At 38.6% G+C, this 18272-nt stretch overlaps 1 protein-coding gene across 8 annotated transcripts in view; it reads left to right on the top strand.

Moving 5' to 3' along the window:
- Positions 1 to 18272, top strand: part of Acsf3 (Acyl-CoA synthetase family member 3) — a 197381-nt gene that overhangs the window by 143942 nt on the left and 35167 nt on the right. For all 8 annotated transcript variants that reach the window (XM_067150220.2, XM_067150224.2, XM_067150219.2 and 5 more), the window contains one exon: positions 3193 to 3338. In XM_067150220.2, the coding sequence (XP_067006321.2) occupies positions 3193 to 3338 (146 nt within the window). The remainder of the gene's footprint in view (positions 1 to 3192; positions 3339 to 18272) is intronic.

Genomic DNA, 18272 nt, shown 5'->3' on the forward strand with positions numbered 1-18272 from the left:
GGTCCTTGGTAGAGGCTGACGGGATGCAATTTGCCTCCCCAATGCATCCCAGGCATGTTCTGTAGGATTCAGATCCGCAGACCTTGCTGGCCAGTCCATGCGATGAATGTCGTCCCCAGCCAGAAATTCATCCACCAGAGCAGCGTGGTGCGGTTGGGCATTATCATCCATTAAGAGGAAGTCTGGATCAGCCGCACCTCTGAAGAGTCAAACATGTGGTCTCGGTACCTCATCCCTCATCAACATTAACAGTGTTCCTCGGACCACCCATGAAGATGTGTAGGTCCGTACAGCCATTCAACATGATGCTACCCCACACCATGACGCCACCACCACCATACTGGTCCCCTTCCACTATGTCCCTGTGGATGTATCGGCTACCCAGTTCTCTCCAGATTAATGTGCGGTGGAAATCATTCTGCAAACTGAAGCAGGATTCATCTGTGAAGAGCACATGCCTCCATTCATTCATGGTCCAGTTTCGATGTTGACAGCTCCACAGTAAATGGGCCAGTCTCTATGCCGGAGTGAGTGGGACGCACACCGCTGGATGTCGGGCAAACAGCCCTACTGTTCTGCGCCTCCGGTACACAGGTTGCCAGGAAACGGCAACCTCTGAGGCGGCTGCAAGCTCCGCTGACAATTGTCTTGCAGATGCACTCCGATTTCGTCGGGCAGTTAAGGCCAGATATCGGTCCTGATGTGGGATGGTTACCCTTGGTCGACCTGGTACTGGCCTACGACTAACATCTCCTATGTCTCGAAATCGTCTCCAAAGCCTGGAAATGACACTTTGTGGCACATTCAAGGATAGGGCGACTTCGGTCTGTGTCTGGCCTGCTTCCAGGCGGCCAAGTATTCTACTGTGCAAAAGGGGTTCAAATGGCGGCGTCTTGCCATTATGTTGTCACGTTCACCATGAGGCTACACTCCGCACACTATAATAGGGCAAACACGACTGAGGGAATATGGGGCGCAGGCACTGGCTGTGTTTACCTTGTGGTTAGGCCGCTAGTCAAAGCAGGGAACACTCCTTTCCTATACAGAGCGAACACGCATGGTTGGTAGGTGCACATGTCGTGTGATTTGCGGTCTATTTCCTTTTGCCCTGCTGACTCGTAACTTATGCTTAACTTTTGATCACTAGTGTATTTCACATAGATTCCACCTGTTTTGAGCACATATTTGTAAGTTCATCATCATAAAATCGTATTGTCTCTAGCGACTCGTATCATGCATATTTTTGTGGAATAGTCAGGTTATGTGAGTCTCTTTTCGTGAATAGCCCACAAATTTGCTGTTGGATTAATGTCAAGAGAGTTCGGTGGCCACACTTAGACACAAATATTATTCTCAAGGAAGAATTTTTTCACTTTCTTTTGAAGTATGGCAAGAAGCCAAATCTTGCCGAGAAATGACATTGCCATATAGAAACCTCTTCTTCAGCTAACCATCATCTCTCCTTTTCAGTATATATGGATATACTGGTCATATTTTATCATCCTTTTGACTGATAGTAAGGGTCCTGGTTATATGGTCCGTTGCAAATATGCTGAGGGTGTTAGCTCATTCTTCGCTTGACACACATGTTGAACCCTTTGCCCCTGCACTTCAGAGTCATCTTATCAGGGAAAAGAACTATCTTCCATTGTTTCATTTTTTCCAATCCTGATGACTGTACCCACAAGAGAAGTATCCTGCACATTTCTCCTGTTAGAAAGCATTTCTTTGCAGGTTTATGGGCTTTCCTTCCAGTGCCAGAAGTCTAGGACAAACATTACAATCATGCAGATGCACTCCCCTTCCCATCTGTTTGTGACCCAAATCCATAGCTGTCAGTTGGTGTCATTCTCTTCTTACTGCCACAGTTTCCCTTCTGTGAAGCCAATCTGTTTGTGCTGCTGAATAATACTATTTATTGTGCCTATACAGACAGCAAATTTAATAGCTAACTCTTTGTGATGGAAGTATTTTGAGATAGTGCAACAATTGCACTGCGCTTTCTGGGAACTGTATCCATTGAAGACACAGTTATTACTAATCAAACAAGGAAACCTCAAAATTCCTCAAAAGTGACACACATTGAAATAAATACACTTTTAACATTTAAAAAATTGTCACACAGATTAAATACCAATGAATAACAGTAGAAAGGATGTATAGAGAGCATGGGTGAGATCTAAGAATAAGCAATGTGTAGCACATTGTTGCCAGCCATTGGGAAAATGATGAATAATATACTTAGTTCTTAATAACTTACATGGTACAGTATTGTATGGTTTCAGTGTGTGGTACCCTCACCAGAATTATTTGAGAGAGATTTATTAAAGAAATAATAAATTATCCGTCCTCCAATGAAGGTGACCACTCGGATCCGGAATACAGTCAAGGTTACGATTTCAGTAGAATTTAAAAACATAAAAAAATGGAAATTTATAATTGTTAATGCTGTTATTGCACCTTTTCCAGTGGGATGGGCGAGGAATGTTAATCACGTTCTCAGGTATAGATGGAAATGATTGACTTGTGGAGAGTCCCTCAGAATCCGTATACTGGAAAAGATCCAAAGGAAAGCAGCACAATTTTTTCTGAGTGATTTCTGACAAAAGGGTAATGTTACCAAAATGTTGCAAACTTGGGCTGAGAAGATGTGAGAGTAAGGAGATGAGCTGCTTGACTAAACGTTATGTTCCAAACTGTCAGTGGAGAGATGGCATTAGTAGACGAATAAGCTTGAAAGGAGTTTCTAAAAGTAGAAAAATTCGTAATGTGGAGATAAATTTGGAATTCAAGAAGACAAGTTGGGTCAAATATTTGTTTATATGAAGAGGAATTAGGGATTGAAATACTGTACCAAGGAAAGTGTTCGATTAATTTCCAGCTTCCTTGATATGAAATCATTCAAGAGGTGATGGATGATGATGATCTTTTTGATTTTGACTTCAGAAATACCAAGGCTTTCAAATGAGAGATAGTGAAAGTTACATATATGGATTGCTTTCCTGAATCAGTTGATGTCATGTTTTGATGTGTACTCCTTTTGGTCTGTAGTTGAGTATCTTTGCTGTGGAGTGGTTTTAGTACATAAATAGTTATTTATTATTTGACATCTAAATTTAATGCTGAGGATTAGTAGATGGAGTATAATGGTTTACTGCTAGAATCTAAATGAATAATTTTTCTTGGTTACAGGCTGATGGTAAGTGGATCTGCCCCCTTACCTACCCCTATATTTCACCGCTGGGAAGAGATTACAGGCCACCAAATTCTAGAACGGTATGGTATGAGTGAAACAGGAATGGTTCTGTCCAACCCGCTTCATGGTGAACGCAAACCAGGTAATTTATATTCATATGTAAAAGATAGAAATTTATCTTTCACTTGGGAATACAGTAGAACCTTGATAATTCAAAATCGGTTAATTCAAAATACCACCTAATTCAAAGAAGCTCTCGTTCCCGGAAACATGAGGTACGGTTTTGTATGTTATTTAAATTGTTTAATTAAAAATACGGATAATTCGTAATTCGAAGAACAATGTCGGTCTCATTACCGAAACTCAGACTTTTAATTCGAAACTGCCTTTATATTTTAAAAATATTTTTTTCATGGTAATTTAAATTCAAAATTTATCCGCGTCATGATAGAGCGCGTCTTCTGGAGCGTGCTGGGGTAGATTTCAGTACTTTTACTCACTTCGGTGTGTCTACACTGTGCTTCATATTTGCTAAGTTTGAGGAAAATCGTAATTCTTTTGTATTCAACATTTAGGAACACCATAATATCATGTAGCAAGCAGTGTGTGGAGAAGCAGAATCCGCGAACACTGGCGATCATCCCTTCTATCATCCCTTCATGCTACACCCCCTCCAAAGAAGCTCTCATTCCCGGAAACATGAGGTACGGTTTTGTATGTTATTTACATACATCTGACCCACTCAAGGAATTAGTTGCCCCTCCTCACACGACTCACTCCCTGCCTCTACGTATACATATGTACAACACTAAAAGCAGTAATAAAGCTACTCGCCAGTTTGCTTCACGCAGCCAACGCTAGCGGACACCTCATACCAGTCGCAGGGGGTAAGCTTCCTCTTTCAATTTTTCCCTACGTTTTCATCTTCCGTTGTCAACATAACTTAATTTCCCCTTTTTTCTTTCATTTCAGATTCAAACTCCATTTTGTGCCATAATCTGCTCTCTTTCACCTAAGGATTGCTAGAACTCTCCCTATATTCAAGATAGCCGTTACTCTTTAATGAGTCCATTATTTGGTGTTCTACATTACATACAATTCTATTTTATTGCTAACGCATGAAAATTGAGTAGTTTAACTTCTACTTTCTTTCTGGCATCACGATTGTCTCTCCCATGGAATTCGCAACTATTGGAATTCATGCCATACATCAACCTTAGTTTGTTCGTTGTTATGTGCCTTTTGACTGGTTCAACTTGGACTCGCGGTAATTCAATGAACTCTATTTTAACTCTTGTTTTTACGTAATTCGAAGGAACTCCAGCCTCACAATAATTAATCCATGCTTCATGCGTTGATGTATATTTTAACGTCCACACTGTCTATTGTCATACTTTAACAACCCCACGATTGTTTTTATTTTCACAGATTGCCATCATCAATGCATTCCACGACAAATACTTGTTTTTAACTTGCACATATTTTGTTAAAATCTAAGTCTAATGTTATATTGTGTTGATAGTTGATTATCACTTTTTTATTATGACATGGTTACTCTTTTGATATGAGGATACTATTTTGTTCATATTTAAGCTCAGGACCCTGACTTAGTCTTTGTGCATTAACGGCTGATGATGTTCGCTATGCCGAACAAAACATGTCCCATTATTTAAGACACTTCATGATTATACTATAATTCAATTAGTGTATTGTAATGTATTGAATAGGTGGTTGTAAATAAAATAATTTTATAATTTTAATGCCGGCAGTTGGCGAAAAAGCGTACTTCATATAATCAGTTCATATGCACTGAATAATATTGTCATTGCCGATGAAACTGCCTGAAAATGCCGAGCCCAAAGGGACTTACGGTTTTATAGAAGGGAAGTGCTAGCTGAGAAATCGTACAGTAGGGGGTGGGGGTCATTGCACTGTGTTGCAATGCAAACGGAAGCGAGAGACTTCTTCCCCTCGCCATAGGGAAGTTCAATAAGCCACGATGTTTTAATGCCGTCATCACTTTCCATACAAGTACAGGACATCTAAAATGTGGTCAGTACAGTAATCCAATGAATAAAGGATTTGCAGAAAGGAGCCAGTATAATTTGTCCTCATCTTTGAATTGTGCGTTTTTTCTTGCATTGTGTGTGGTTATGTTTGCCAATGATTTACCCAAGTGCATTACAGTAAAACCTCATTAATTCAAAGTCGTTGGGACTCAAAAATCGGACTTCAAATTACGTGATTTTGAATTAACCGCCAATTCGCAATTCAGAAGTACCAACCCTTGCTGTGTTGCAAAATATTTTAAGGCCCGTTACTGTATGCAGTTAACTTTGATTCACAGTTTATAGCTTCCAAATGGCATGAAAAAAAGAAACTATTTCCAAAATGTATCCAAGAAGGTGCGTTTACGGTATTCAAATAATGCACTTGGATATCTCACTGGCAAACATAACCTCATTCAGTGAAAGAAAGAAAGAAAAGTATGATTCGAAGACGAGGAGAAATCTATGCTGGCTCCCATGTGCAACATTTTAGATGCCATGTATTTACACAGAAAGTACCCGATGCCCTTAAAATCGAACTTTCCTGTGACTATCCTTGTATGATTTCCCGCCATGGCACTTCTCTCGTACTTCAAAAATGTAAACACTTGCCGTGTCACAAAGTATTCTAAGACTCATTAATACATGCATTCATCTCGATTCATGGTTACATGCATTCACCTCGATTCATGGTTTAAACCTTTCAAATGCCATGAGAAAAAAAAAAATTCCGACATGTATCCAACAAGGTGCATTTACAATAAACAAATAATGCACTTGGATAAATCACTGACAAACATAACCTCACGCAATGAAAGAAAAAAATCAAACAATTCAAAGATGAGGATAAATTATGCTGGTTCCCATGTGCAAATGCATTATTTTGTGGATTTCTGTACCGTTTGCATTTTTAGATGCTTTTCACTGGCATGGAAAGTGCCCGACGCCCTTAAAACATTGTTGCTTATCAAACTTTCCTATGATGAGGGGATAAAGTTTCTTGCTTCCATGTGCATTGCAACGCACTACAATCACCTCTATCCCCTAGCTTGTACGATTCTCCGGCTGGCACTTTCTCCTTTAAAACCATAAGACCGTTTGGGCTCGCATTAAAATAAAGCAATGCAGTTTCATCGGCAATGACAATATTGTTCGGTGCCTACGCATTTATTATATGAGCCACGTTTTTTTCGTCAACTGTCGGCATCACCAGTGTTCGTGGATTCTGTTTTTCTGCACACTGCCTGTTGCGTGGTAATCCCGGCGTTCCTTAAAAGGTTGAATAAAAAAGAATCCAATTTCATTCAACTTAGTAATCATGAAGCGCACTGTAGACCCACCGAAGTGAGAGTAAATGCGGAAAGCTTCGGTACCCTTCCACGTTCCGGAACGCGTTCTATTATGATGCGGATAAATTTTGAGTTGAAATTACTCTGTAACATACTATTGTTTTAAAATGTAAAGGCAGTTTCAAATTAAAAGTCTGAATTTCGGTAATGGAGCCGACATTGTACTTCGAATTACGAATTATCCCTATTTCGAATTAAACAATTAAAATAACATGCAAAACTGTATCTCACGTTTCCGGGAACGAGACCTTCTTCGAATTAGGTGGGATTTTGAATTAACCGATTTCGAATTATCAAGGTTCTACTGTATTTGAATAATGTAAATGCACTTTGTTGGATACATTTCAGGAATAGTTTTTCTCCTAGGCATTTGAAAGGTTTAAGCATTAATGCGTCTTAGAATACTTTGTGATGCGGCAAGGGTTCGCATTCCTGAATTACAAGAGAAGTACCATGGCGTGAAATCATACAAGGATAGAGTCACTGTACTGTGTTCTAATGCAGCTGGAAGCGAGAGACTTTCTCCCCTCGTCACAGGAAAGTTACGATAAACTACGATGTTTTAAGGGCATCGGGTACTTTCTGTGCAAGTACAGGACATCTAAAATGCATTTAGTTCAGTAATCCAATGAATAAAGGACTTGCTCAAGGGAGCCAGCATAGATTGCTCCTTGTCTTTGAATCTTTTCTTTTTTTTCTTTCTTTTTTTTTTCTTTTTTTTTCGTTGCGTGAGGTTATGTTTATCAGTGAGTTATCCAAGTGAATTTGAATACTGTAAATGCACCTTGTTGGATACATTTTGGATTTTTTTTTTTTTTCTCCCATGGCATTTCAAAGGTTTAAACTGTGAATCAAGGTTAATTGCATGCAGCACGGGTCTTAGAATATTTCATGACGCATCAAGAGTTGGCATTTCTGAATTAAGAGTTGGAGATTAATTCAAAATTGCGTAATTCGAAGTCCAATTTTTGCGTCCCAACGACTTCAAATTTACGAGGTTTTACTGTATATCCTTCTAGGTAATAAACAAATGACAATCTTTCAGTGTTTTTGCTGAAAAGTGTAAGGAAGTTAATTGGCCATTTCTTCCAGTTTTATCAGTGCTCTCCCCAGGACCTTTATAATGGGCGCACCGCCCGGCTGTTTTTACAGACCGCCCGGCTAACATAACCTAGATGTGTGCTAGTTACATTATTTGAACACATAGTTGAGTCATTGGTTGTTTCGAATTAAAATATAAATAGGCCTACTGTGAAACTGTTTATTTAAATGATAAAAATTCATTTTTGTCAGCATAATTACATTGGAGTTTAAGTGTTTTGCTTCCCTATAACGTAGCGTTGTGTGTGAGCGGGAGGATCAGCGTAGAATCAAAGAGAATATGTAGAATCGCTTGCGAGCACTTGTCTCGATTCCGTATGATGTCACAAACCCGCACGGCACTTCACAGCAAAGGAGTGGCAAGCGCACGATGATACACGATTATGAACGAGCGGTAGAACGCCATAAGTTCAAAATTCTCTGTCAATACTTGAAGTAATAACGATTAGAACAAATTCCATGCAATACAAATGGAAGAAATACGCCGTATAATATTGGCCAGGATCGTTAGAGACCATTATAAGAACGAGATGGTGATTGTGATATATTAGTAGCGTTCTAAAACACAAAATTCTAACTACATTCTCTCAATATAGAAATACATTTACGAATCAATTGGAGAGGATTATGTTGCAGCAGCATTATTAAAGTCATGCATCCCAATGTGATGCTTGGTACCAGCATCCTCCCAGTCACCTTGGTGAATTCATTAACAGTGTTATACTGATGATGATAATAATAATAATAATGTTGTCGTTACGTACCAGTAACTACTTTGGACAGTTTTCGGAGACGCCCAGGTGCCGGAATTGTGTCCCGTTGGAGTTCTTTTACGTGCCAGTAAATCTACCGAGGCTGACATATTCGAGCACATTCAAGTATTACCGGACTGAGCCAGGATCGAACCTGCCAAGTTGGGGTCAGAAGGCCAGCTCCACAACAGTCTGAGCCGCTCGGCCGGGCAACAATATCACTAGCAGCTACACAGAAATTACTGACATTCAGTCCTTCCATACTTAATTTCATGAAGTGGTAACGCGAATACCACACTAATGTTTAATGAGATTATCCTAAGTTAAGATTTAACCGAATTTGGGGTTTTGTTCATTATTTTATTCTTGATTTGAAATGTATGTACTTCGCATATATTGAACCATATCATTCTCTTGGAGTCATTAAGTGTTATTTTAAACACACTTCCTTCGTTACATCACGATTTCATTCCCGCTAGTTTCGTTGTTAAGGTGCGTCCACACCAAGATGTTTTCGTTAACTTTGTTAATAAACATTGTTAATGAACAATGTTCATGAACATTTCTGTCTGTTAATAAACAAAATAGCGTGTTCATTAACTTTTCCAGCATGTTGATAAACAAAATTTCTTTAACTTTTGTGAATGAAACTTTTCATTAACATTTCGTGTTTTCGTTAACATTTCGGTTCGCACATGCGCAAAGACGCAATTAGAACACGCAAATTCGTAGCGCGGAATACAATACTTATTTATTTATTTATTTATTTATTTATTTATTTATTATTTATTTTTCGAAATCGACTGTCGAATCGCAAGCAACTCATATACACCATACAAATACATAAGTGAAGTGTAGGAGTATTTCTCTTACACTCTTACATGATCCTTGGTAGGAGTCACCAGTCGCTAGGAATCTTCAAGTTATACTTAGTCTAACATTAATGCACATGACATTCCGATAAATTTGTATCATTTCTTGCAATTTCAGACCCAATTACTGTCAACAAGAACTGAAAGTCTTGTGGGGACATTCTCAGAAAGTTTTGAAAGCCTGCTGCATCATGAATTGAAAGTTCTGACATAGGCCTAAGTGTCCTCTCCAAACTTAATTCTAAACGCTTTTCCAATATTTTTCTTTGCCACACTTTGCGTCTGCACTTTTCTCTAGTTGCACTCATTAAAATAATGAAAGCTGCAGCTGTATTTTCTTCTTCCTGACCCTATCCATTGTAACCTCACAAACAGATATTTTGGTGTGGACACAATGTTAAAGAAGTTTGTTAACAAAAGTTTATTTGGTGTGGACACAATGTTAAAGAGGTTTGTAAACAAAAGTTTATTAACATCTTGAGAAATGTTTTCGTTAACATTGTTTATTAACTTTGTTTCGTTAACATTGTTTATTAACTTTGGTGTGGACTAACCATTACAAGTAATTTTACGAACGGTCAGAGATACCGATGCGTATTCCCATGGACTCGATTCCGGCGCAGTGTCCATTTCCAAGCATAGAACTCAACTCGAGACAGACTTTCTCGACTCCACTCCATCGCTAGCTTATCACAACATTTTACCAAATACTTCAATACAATATTTGGTACTGCGCATTTGCTATGGCAGCCATTTTGACGGAAAATATCGATCTACAATCGAATATGAAACATACGAATCGATAGAGTATGTGTTAGTGTTCAGTGTCACTAACTTAGTTGTTTTCGAAGCAAATCTGTTTGTTCGGTGTTCTTTTGGTTTCTTTAACATTTACTACCGCTAACAATGGACTTCAGTTGAATTATAGTTCCGATTTAATTACATTTTAACTATTGTTGTCAGTGTTTTCCATTTGTGCTTTACTTTCTAATTCATCACAAATATTGGTATTATTTTCAATCTCTTGCCGGGAATTACGTAAATGAACTGCCCATTTCTTTCTTCGTGTTTTTGACGCCACATTCTGTGTTCTCAAAATGAGTAGGAAATCTCGTCAAACATCTACTCTTCTAAGTTTCTTTAAGAAAGAACCTAGGAAAAGTAATAATTCAACACCAGGAGAGATTTCCGAAAAGGACATTGCTGAGGCCGGCTCATCTGGTGAAGTGGAAAGTATTCAAAATGAAAAACCACAAGTGAAACATTCTTCTAAACACCGCTTATCAGGCATCAGTAATGACTGGTTTAAGCAATTTACGTGGTTAGTTGTGAAATGGTATGTTTTGTTCCACATGTATAAAATGTTCATTGAAGAAACCGACAAAGAAGGAAGTGACTTGGGTGACTATACTGTGTGCAAGACTTCGAAAGGAGAGTTTAGTTGACCATGAACAAAGCAAGCTGCATACCGATTCTTGTTCAAACTTAAGTGAAAGACGTGCATTCGAAGAAACTGGATTTGGGCAAATAGAAAAATCAGTTTCTATTTTAAACAATTTACAAAGAGATGCTTCTCTCGGAGTCCTAAGATCAATGTATTGGTTGGCAAAAAATGAGCTACCACACACTACATTATACGGAAAATTGCTCAAACACTGTGAGGTTGTACATGTCTAAAGAATCTTAACATTGGTGATAATGCTAATTATACTTCAGAAAGAATAATGCAGGAGTTACATGATGTTATAGCTTCAGAAACTAGATGTGAAATATTAAAGAACATACATTCAGCAGATAATTTCAGTGTTCTGTGTGATGAAACTACAGATATTTCTGTACTGAAGTAACTTATTGTGAACATAAAATATGTTAACCAACTTCAAAAAGAGGTTAATGTTAGTTTTGTGTCAACGTGCAACATCATTGATGGTAAAGCTGAGACCATAACAAATAAACTAACTGAAATCCTTGAAAATTTAGGGTTAAAAACTTGTAATTTGGTAGGTCTAGGATCTGATGGGGCAGCTGTCATGATTGGTAAGCAAAAGGGAGTAGCAACACTGCTAAGAGATAAAACAAATGGACTCATGGTAAACTGTCACTGCATTAACCACAGATTGGCACTTACTAGTGCCCAGGCAGCAGCTGAAGTGCCTTATTTAGTGAAGTTTAATGACATCTTAAGACAACTCTTTTTCTTTTTTCAAAACTCCTCAGTCAGGATGGCTGGTTTAACTGAAATCCAGAATATCATCGACAGCCCTCAAATTAAACTAAAATTGGCCAGTGATACTAGATGGTTGTCTCATGACTCTGCTGTACAGTCTCTACGATCTATGGTGAGTGTTGTTGCTGCACTTGAAAGAGAGGCCACTGAAAGGAATGATATTACAGCTGAAGGCTGAAGCAAGTACATGAAAACATACAATTAGCTGCAATTATGATGCTTTCAGATACCTTACCTCTTCTGTGCACATTGTTTAGAGCTTGGCAAACGCAAGATATTGACTTGACAGAAATTGAACCAATCTTAGAAGCCACAAAACTCAGACTTCCATAACACTTATTCAGATTCACAATTAAGTATTTATTTTCCACCTAGTCGATACAATGATTGCTTAAGGCAATTTTTAATGGTCAAAAGTGGTACATGTTTCGTATATTATCAACATCTTCAGCCACATAACACTGTTCAGATAAAAAATGTATAAAATTGACAAAGTAATGCTTTAGAGGAAGTGTCCTTAAAATTAACATAAGATTGACAAGATTAAAACAATCTTATGTTAATTTTAAGGACACTTCCTCTAAAGCATTACTTTGTCAATTTTATACATTTTTTATCTAAACAGTGTTATGTGGCTGAAGATGTTGATAATATACGAAACATGTACCACTTTTGACCATTAAAAATTGCCTTAAGCAATCATTGTATCGACTAGGTGGAAAATAAATACTTAATTGTGAATCTATTGAAGTGCGATACGGACCATGAAGCTGATTTTATGTAAACTTATTCAGATGTCGATGTTGTGACCTTCAAGACAACAATTTATAACAAGTACATAGATACTGTTATCTAACATCTAGAACACAGATTTCCAGATATGCCCATCATTTCCTGCTTTTCAAGAGTGTTTAATGCAAAAAGTCAAGATCAGAATGAAGCTTCTGAGTTGCTTCTTGACTTCTACACTAAAATGGGAAGCCCTCCAGTCATAAATTACAATAGCGCTAAACTGGAATGGTCTGTTGCATCAAACATTTTCCAAGGAGAGTCCTACATTGGATTAAGACTTAAACAAATAATGATGAAGTTTACAACAACATGCGAGCTTAAGGAATCTTTTCCAAATTTAGCAAGACTAGCTGCTATTGGGCTGTCCATACCTGTGAGCACAGCTGAATGTGAAAGGGGATTTCGGCTTTGAAGAGAGTTAAAACCTCTTTGAGGAATCGTATGAAGCAGAGCACGCTCAACAATTTGATGCCGATTTCACTAGAGGGACCAGATTCAACAGAATTCAATTATATAAGAGTGGCAGACAACTCGGCCTCAAAGAAGAAAAGAAGTATCAACATATAAAATGTCATGCTAAAAGTAAATTTCAATTTTTTAATGGTAGAAAAAGATATATCTTATTTTGTCTTGTTGGTGATAACAGTGGAATCAATTTTTTTAGTTTATGTTTACCTCTCTGATATTATTGTTAATCCAAGCATGTGCCCCACCTATATCAACCAGAGAGGAATAAACAATTTATTTATTGAAATTTTATCACTCATATTTGAAGTAGTAATCCCCCACCCGGTTACTTATTCCTGCCACCCAGCTGACAAAAATTTCTGGGGAGAACACTGTTTATGATTGTGTAATGTACGAATAATTGAAAAAGAGAAAAGGAATGTGATTCACCTCACAAGGGAGAGAGTATGATGTTACCTAGGGGATTTGGACAAGATTACAGGAGGCTAGTTTTCAAATTAGTTCTTTGTTCTATTTAGCCAGTATGGAACTCAGAATAGCTTGTAATGCTGGCTGCTGTGATGAAAACATAATACTCTTTGGAGATATTCCTGCTATAAATATCAACTAAGTTAGGCTGAAGTATTCTTAGTTCACATTATTGCCCTGGTAGGTAGAAAATCTCTGAACGTATAGTATAACATCATTATAGTTCATAGATTTGAATAACTTTTTTTTTTTTTTTTTTTTTTTTTGCTCAGGAAGAAATCAAGGTTGAACTAGGGAAATGCCCATTTTATACATTTCTTCCATACCACTGCCAGGCTTTTTACTATTATCTATCTTCTTGATGGTGAGTTCATTCATGTAGGTATTCCGAGAATGGATTGTTCTTTAGAGTTCATCAGTTGTCCGTTGCACTCCCGCTATGCGATTCTGTAGTTTCGTACGATGAATACTATATGTTGTTGTGTTAGACCAGCCCCATGTTATTCTTCTTGCTTGCCCATGGCAGGTCTGGGCACGATGAGCACCGGGGAATAAATAGCCGGAAAACACAATGCATACATGGGCAGAAAGATAACGAAAAATGAAAACAAAAATAAAAATCAGTGGAAACTCAAATAAACCAGAGGTAACGGGGCAGTACATAAATACTTACCTATCATGTTCATGTGGCCGGGTCGAAAATGACCCGAGACGAAGTCATGAACTGAACTCGACCCTATTAAATGAAAAGGATAAAATTTAAAAGGCTACCCCTTCTAGTCCTACAATAATAATGCCGATTAGAAAAACAAAAGAGAGTATTAAATAATAATTAAATCAAAATAGTAAATAGCCACATGAAAATCGGGAGGAGATAAAATCAAAAAAAGGAAAAACAGGCCTAGATGGAAACAATACATAAGCTTAATAAACTACTCACTATCATCATAGCATCGTGCATACCCATAACGTGATTCAGCCAACAGGTTCAGCAATACATAAAATAAATTAATCAGAAAATAACAAAAGAAATTGTTACCTGGGAACAAAATAATAATAATAATAATGTTATTTGCTTTACGTCCCACTAACTACTTTTTAAGGTCTTCGGAGACGCTGAGGTGCCGGAATTTAGTCCCGCAGGAGTTCTTTTACGTGCCAGTAAATCTACCGACACGGGGCTGTCGTATTTGAGCACCTTCAAATACCACCGGACTGAGCCAGGATCGAACCTGCCAAGTTGGGGTTAGAAGGCCAGCGCCTTAACCGTCTGAGTCACTCAGCCCGGCCGTGGGGGGGAACAAAATAGAATGAATCTGTGATGCAGAGCTCAGCCCAAAGTAATAAATTAATAGATATCCGCATCAACAGGAGAGGTCTTTACAGATCGCGATACACAGCCATTCAATGAGATGCCATACAACAATGGTTTCCAGTGAACTCAAAAAAGGAAGAAAGATCAAATATAGCCAAACCGAAGATGAAGGAAAGGAGGGCATGCCATGCGCAAGCATGGCGCCCGTAATCAGGGATAAACAAGGTGTTGCTAAGGGAACATACACACTCCAAAAAAAAGCCAGAGCCCAAAAAAAGAAGCAAAATAAGAACAAACAACACTACTAGGCAATATGATATGCGTCCTAAATATCTCACATTTGAACACTCACACAGTAGGTTAAAAAGGGATCCAAGAAACAGGGAACGCATAAAAGATAACAGTGGTCAAAAGGACCCGAAAAATGTAGAAGCATGGTTCATAAATAAGGCCTCGCGCGGATATTCAAGGCCAAACCCACACAAGATCGGAGGCCCAAATCACATCATAAATTTCTCTCTTATATACAATTCAAATGCCAAAACAGCACAAACCATCCATGTACAAGCCCTTCCGATACACAACAACATAGTGGCGACATTGGAGAGCAGTTTGATACATGAATAATAACAAAGAGACTTCCACACATGAACCATAGAATAAAATCGATGTAACACGCATCCAAGGTGCAACAGAGCTCATTCACGCAATACAGACACTCAATTACAGTGAAACGCAAATCAATGTACCGAGTTGTGACACAAAGAAAAACATATTAAAAAAATAACGTTACATAGGCAACAACAGAAAGAACAAGATGGGCCACCAAATAAGTAAATAGCCACGGAGAGCAAGAAGTAGTGGCCAATCACAATGCCACGTGGCGATATAAAACAAACATGATCCACGAGGCCAATTTCAAATAACAGAAAGAAATTGAGAAATAAAAGGTAGTTACATTACCTTAATCAAGCCATGCATATATGTGCAAAAAGCACATTGAAAACCTCCGAGACAAAATGCATTATGTCTTAAGAACATGTAAAAGCACATTGAAAACCTCCGAGACAAAATGCATTATGTCTTAAGAACATGTAAAATAACACTTGTAAAAACAAGTGCGTATAAGCATTGTGTCGCTCGCCATAACCCTTCACCTAGATAAAAAGCTTAGAAGAAGAGCCATGGAGAAAACTAGATAGACAAGATCGGGATCAAACTTCGTAAAGTCACAGGATGACAAAGGCGACATCTGTGATCTCCTTGGGATAAGTTTGCGTATACAATAAAAGTCAATGAATCGGCCATGATACCGAAGTCAATGAGTGCACATAAGTAACAGAGGACAAGCAGTTCGTCCGAAAAGCGAACCATATAAAGATAGAGGTGGCCGCCAGGATATGGCACACTGTCCACCCACATTATTTTCTTTTGGAGTAGATTCAAGTTCAGTAGTGTGTTTGACTTTACTTTCCATTCATTCATCAATTAATTCACTTATTCGTTATTTTTGGAATATCCCATAAACACGTTTAGACTGTGTCAAAGTTGAGACATTTAGCTATTTCAACACATCCCCACTTCATTTTCCAAACCTAGTAACGAATCAGAATGTTTATAGCGTTGATATTGCTACAGTAGTTTAGTTTCACAAAAATTTAGAAGTTGCTAGTGTTGCAACTGCAATTCACATATGCACCTTCAATTAAGTGCCAGTACTGTACATAATAGATCCAGAACCTAGTGCTGTCGTGTAAACTGGCCTTTATTCTCGAACATTTCAGACAGTTGACAGTTTCTGAGAGAACAATAGCCGGGCTGAGTGGCTCAGACGGTTAAGGTCCTGGCCTTCTGACCCCAACTTGGCAGGTTCAAACCTGGCTCAGTCCGGTGGTACTTGAAGGTGCTCAAATACGTCGGCCTCGTGTCGGTAGATTTACTGGCACGTAAAAGAACTCCTGCGGGACTAAATTCCGGCACCTCGGCGTCTCCGAAAACCTTAAAAGAGTAGTTAGTGGGACGTAAAACAAATAACATTATTATTATTATTATTATTATTATTATTATTATTATTATTATTATTATTATTATTATTATTATTATTATAGAGAACAATAGGGTTGATTTTCCTTGTCACTTATATCCATTCACTTTTGTCCTAGTTCACCTTTGTAGTGTAATGATTAGAGCTATTAGCTGTCATCCTTGCAGGCCTGGGCTTGATTCCTGGTACTGCCAGAGATTTAAGAATGACAGGGGGGCTGGCATGTGATTACAATGGCACATGCAGCTCACCGCCATGGGGGTGTTCCTGAAAAGAGATGCACCACCACAGAACAAGGACACAAGTTTACTTTGTCCAGCTCTATGGTGTAATGGTTAGCGCTATTAGCTGCTGCACTCAGGTGTGATTTCTGGTACTGCCAAGAAATTACAATGAGTTCTCAGCTTGACTTAAATTATTATAATTTTTATTATTATTTTTGTTATTGTGCGCACTCCTTTCATTATCACTTCAATTTACTTCTAATCCACAATCCAGAATACTTCTAGGTAGACTCTCAATATGGTCACATAAACTTTTCCAAGCCATAGTGAGTTTGAAAGGCATTCGAAGAAAGGTAATATTGCTGCTAATTCTAAGAGTTAAAGTAAAGAGAAAATAACAGTAAGGACAATAACAAACAAACACAAGAGTGGAGCAGCCACATTCCTTGGCTATTCATAGAAACTTTAATATCAGAGGTACTTGCATGAGTAGCCAAACAGAGATGTAACATCCTGTGCTTGACAGGCAAGATACATTATCTGAGTTCAAAGCCATCACAGATGTGATGGGCCTGCCTCATCATCCGTGATGGACGGGTTAACACCATGGCTGCTACCATCTCAGTATAGTCTTTTCCTATCTTTCTTTCTTTCTTTCTTTCTTTCTGCCTTCCTTTCCATCATTGCATTGCAGAAAACCTGTGTTTGAGTGATATTAAACAGCTACCAACCAGGTGAGTTGGCTATGCGGTTTGGTTTGGATCACTTAACTGTGAGCTTGCATTCAGGAGGTGGTGAACTCAAACCCAACCATTTGCAGCTCTGAAGATTATGTATAGCAGTTGAGGCTTTTATGGCCAGCAGTATGAACAATGTGTGTATTTTCTGGGCTTGTAGGCAGTGGTGCAAGGGCATATAATGGGTCGAATATTTCATCGAAGACTGTGTTCGGCATCTCCAATGGTTCTGAATGACTTCAGTGGCTGCGAAGCTCTCAGTGGAATGGAGTGGTGTCACAATTCCAGCGACTGTAGTCCAGCATAGTGGGGGGGGGGTTGTTTATTGACTGTTTTTTGGCCAGTGATAGTGCAGGCTATGGTGCGCTGCTCGCCTATTAGTCCACCATTGTGGGGAGATGGTCACTGATTGGCTGTTTTTTTAACCAATATTCTATCCCATCGAAGTACTGTCATCTACTGTATCTTAACCCTCCTGGCTACAATGGGAAGGTAACGAAATCCTGAAGCACACCAACAGCTTCAACCGTAAGGAGGAATCTGATAGGTCAACAAAGCCTGGTTTCCAATCCTAAAAACCTTCAATCCTGAAGGACACAGTGGTCGAGGCAGGCCAGAAAAAGCGATGGGTGATTAGTTGCCTGTCTCACCAAGGCAGATCGACAACACCGGGCTCCAT

The sequence above is a fragment of the Anabrus simplex genome, chromosome 6 (genome assembly GCF_040414725.1).
Source record: "Anabrus simplex isolate iqAnaSimp1 chromosome 6, ASM4041472v1, whole genome shotgun sequence".
NCBI lineage: Eukaryota > Metazoa > Arthropoda > Insecta > Orthoptera > Tettigoniidae > Anabrus > Anabrus simplex.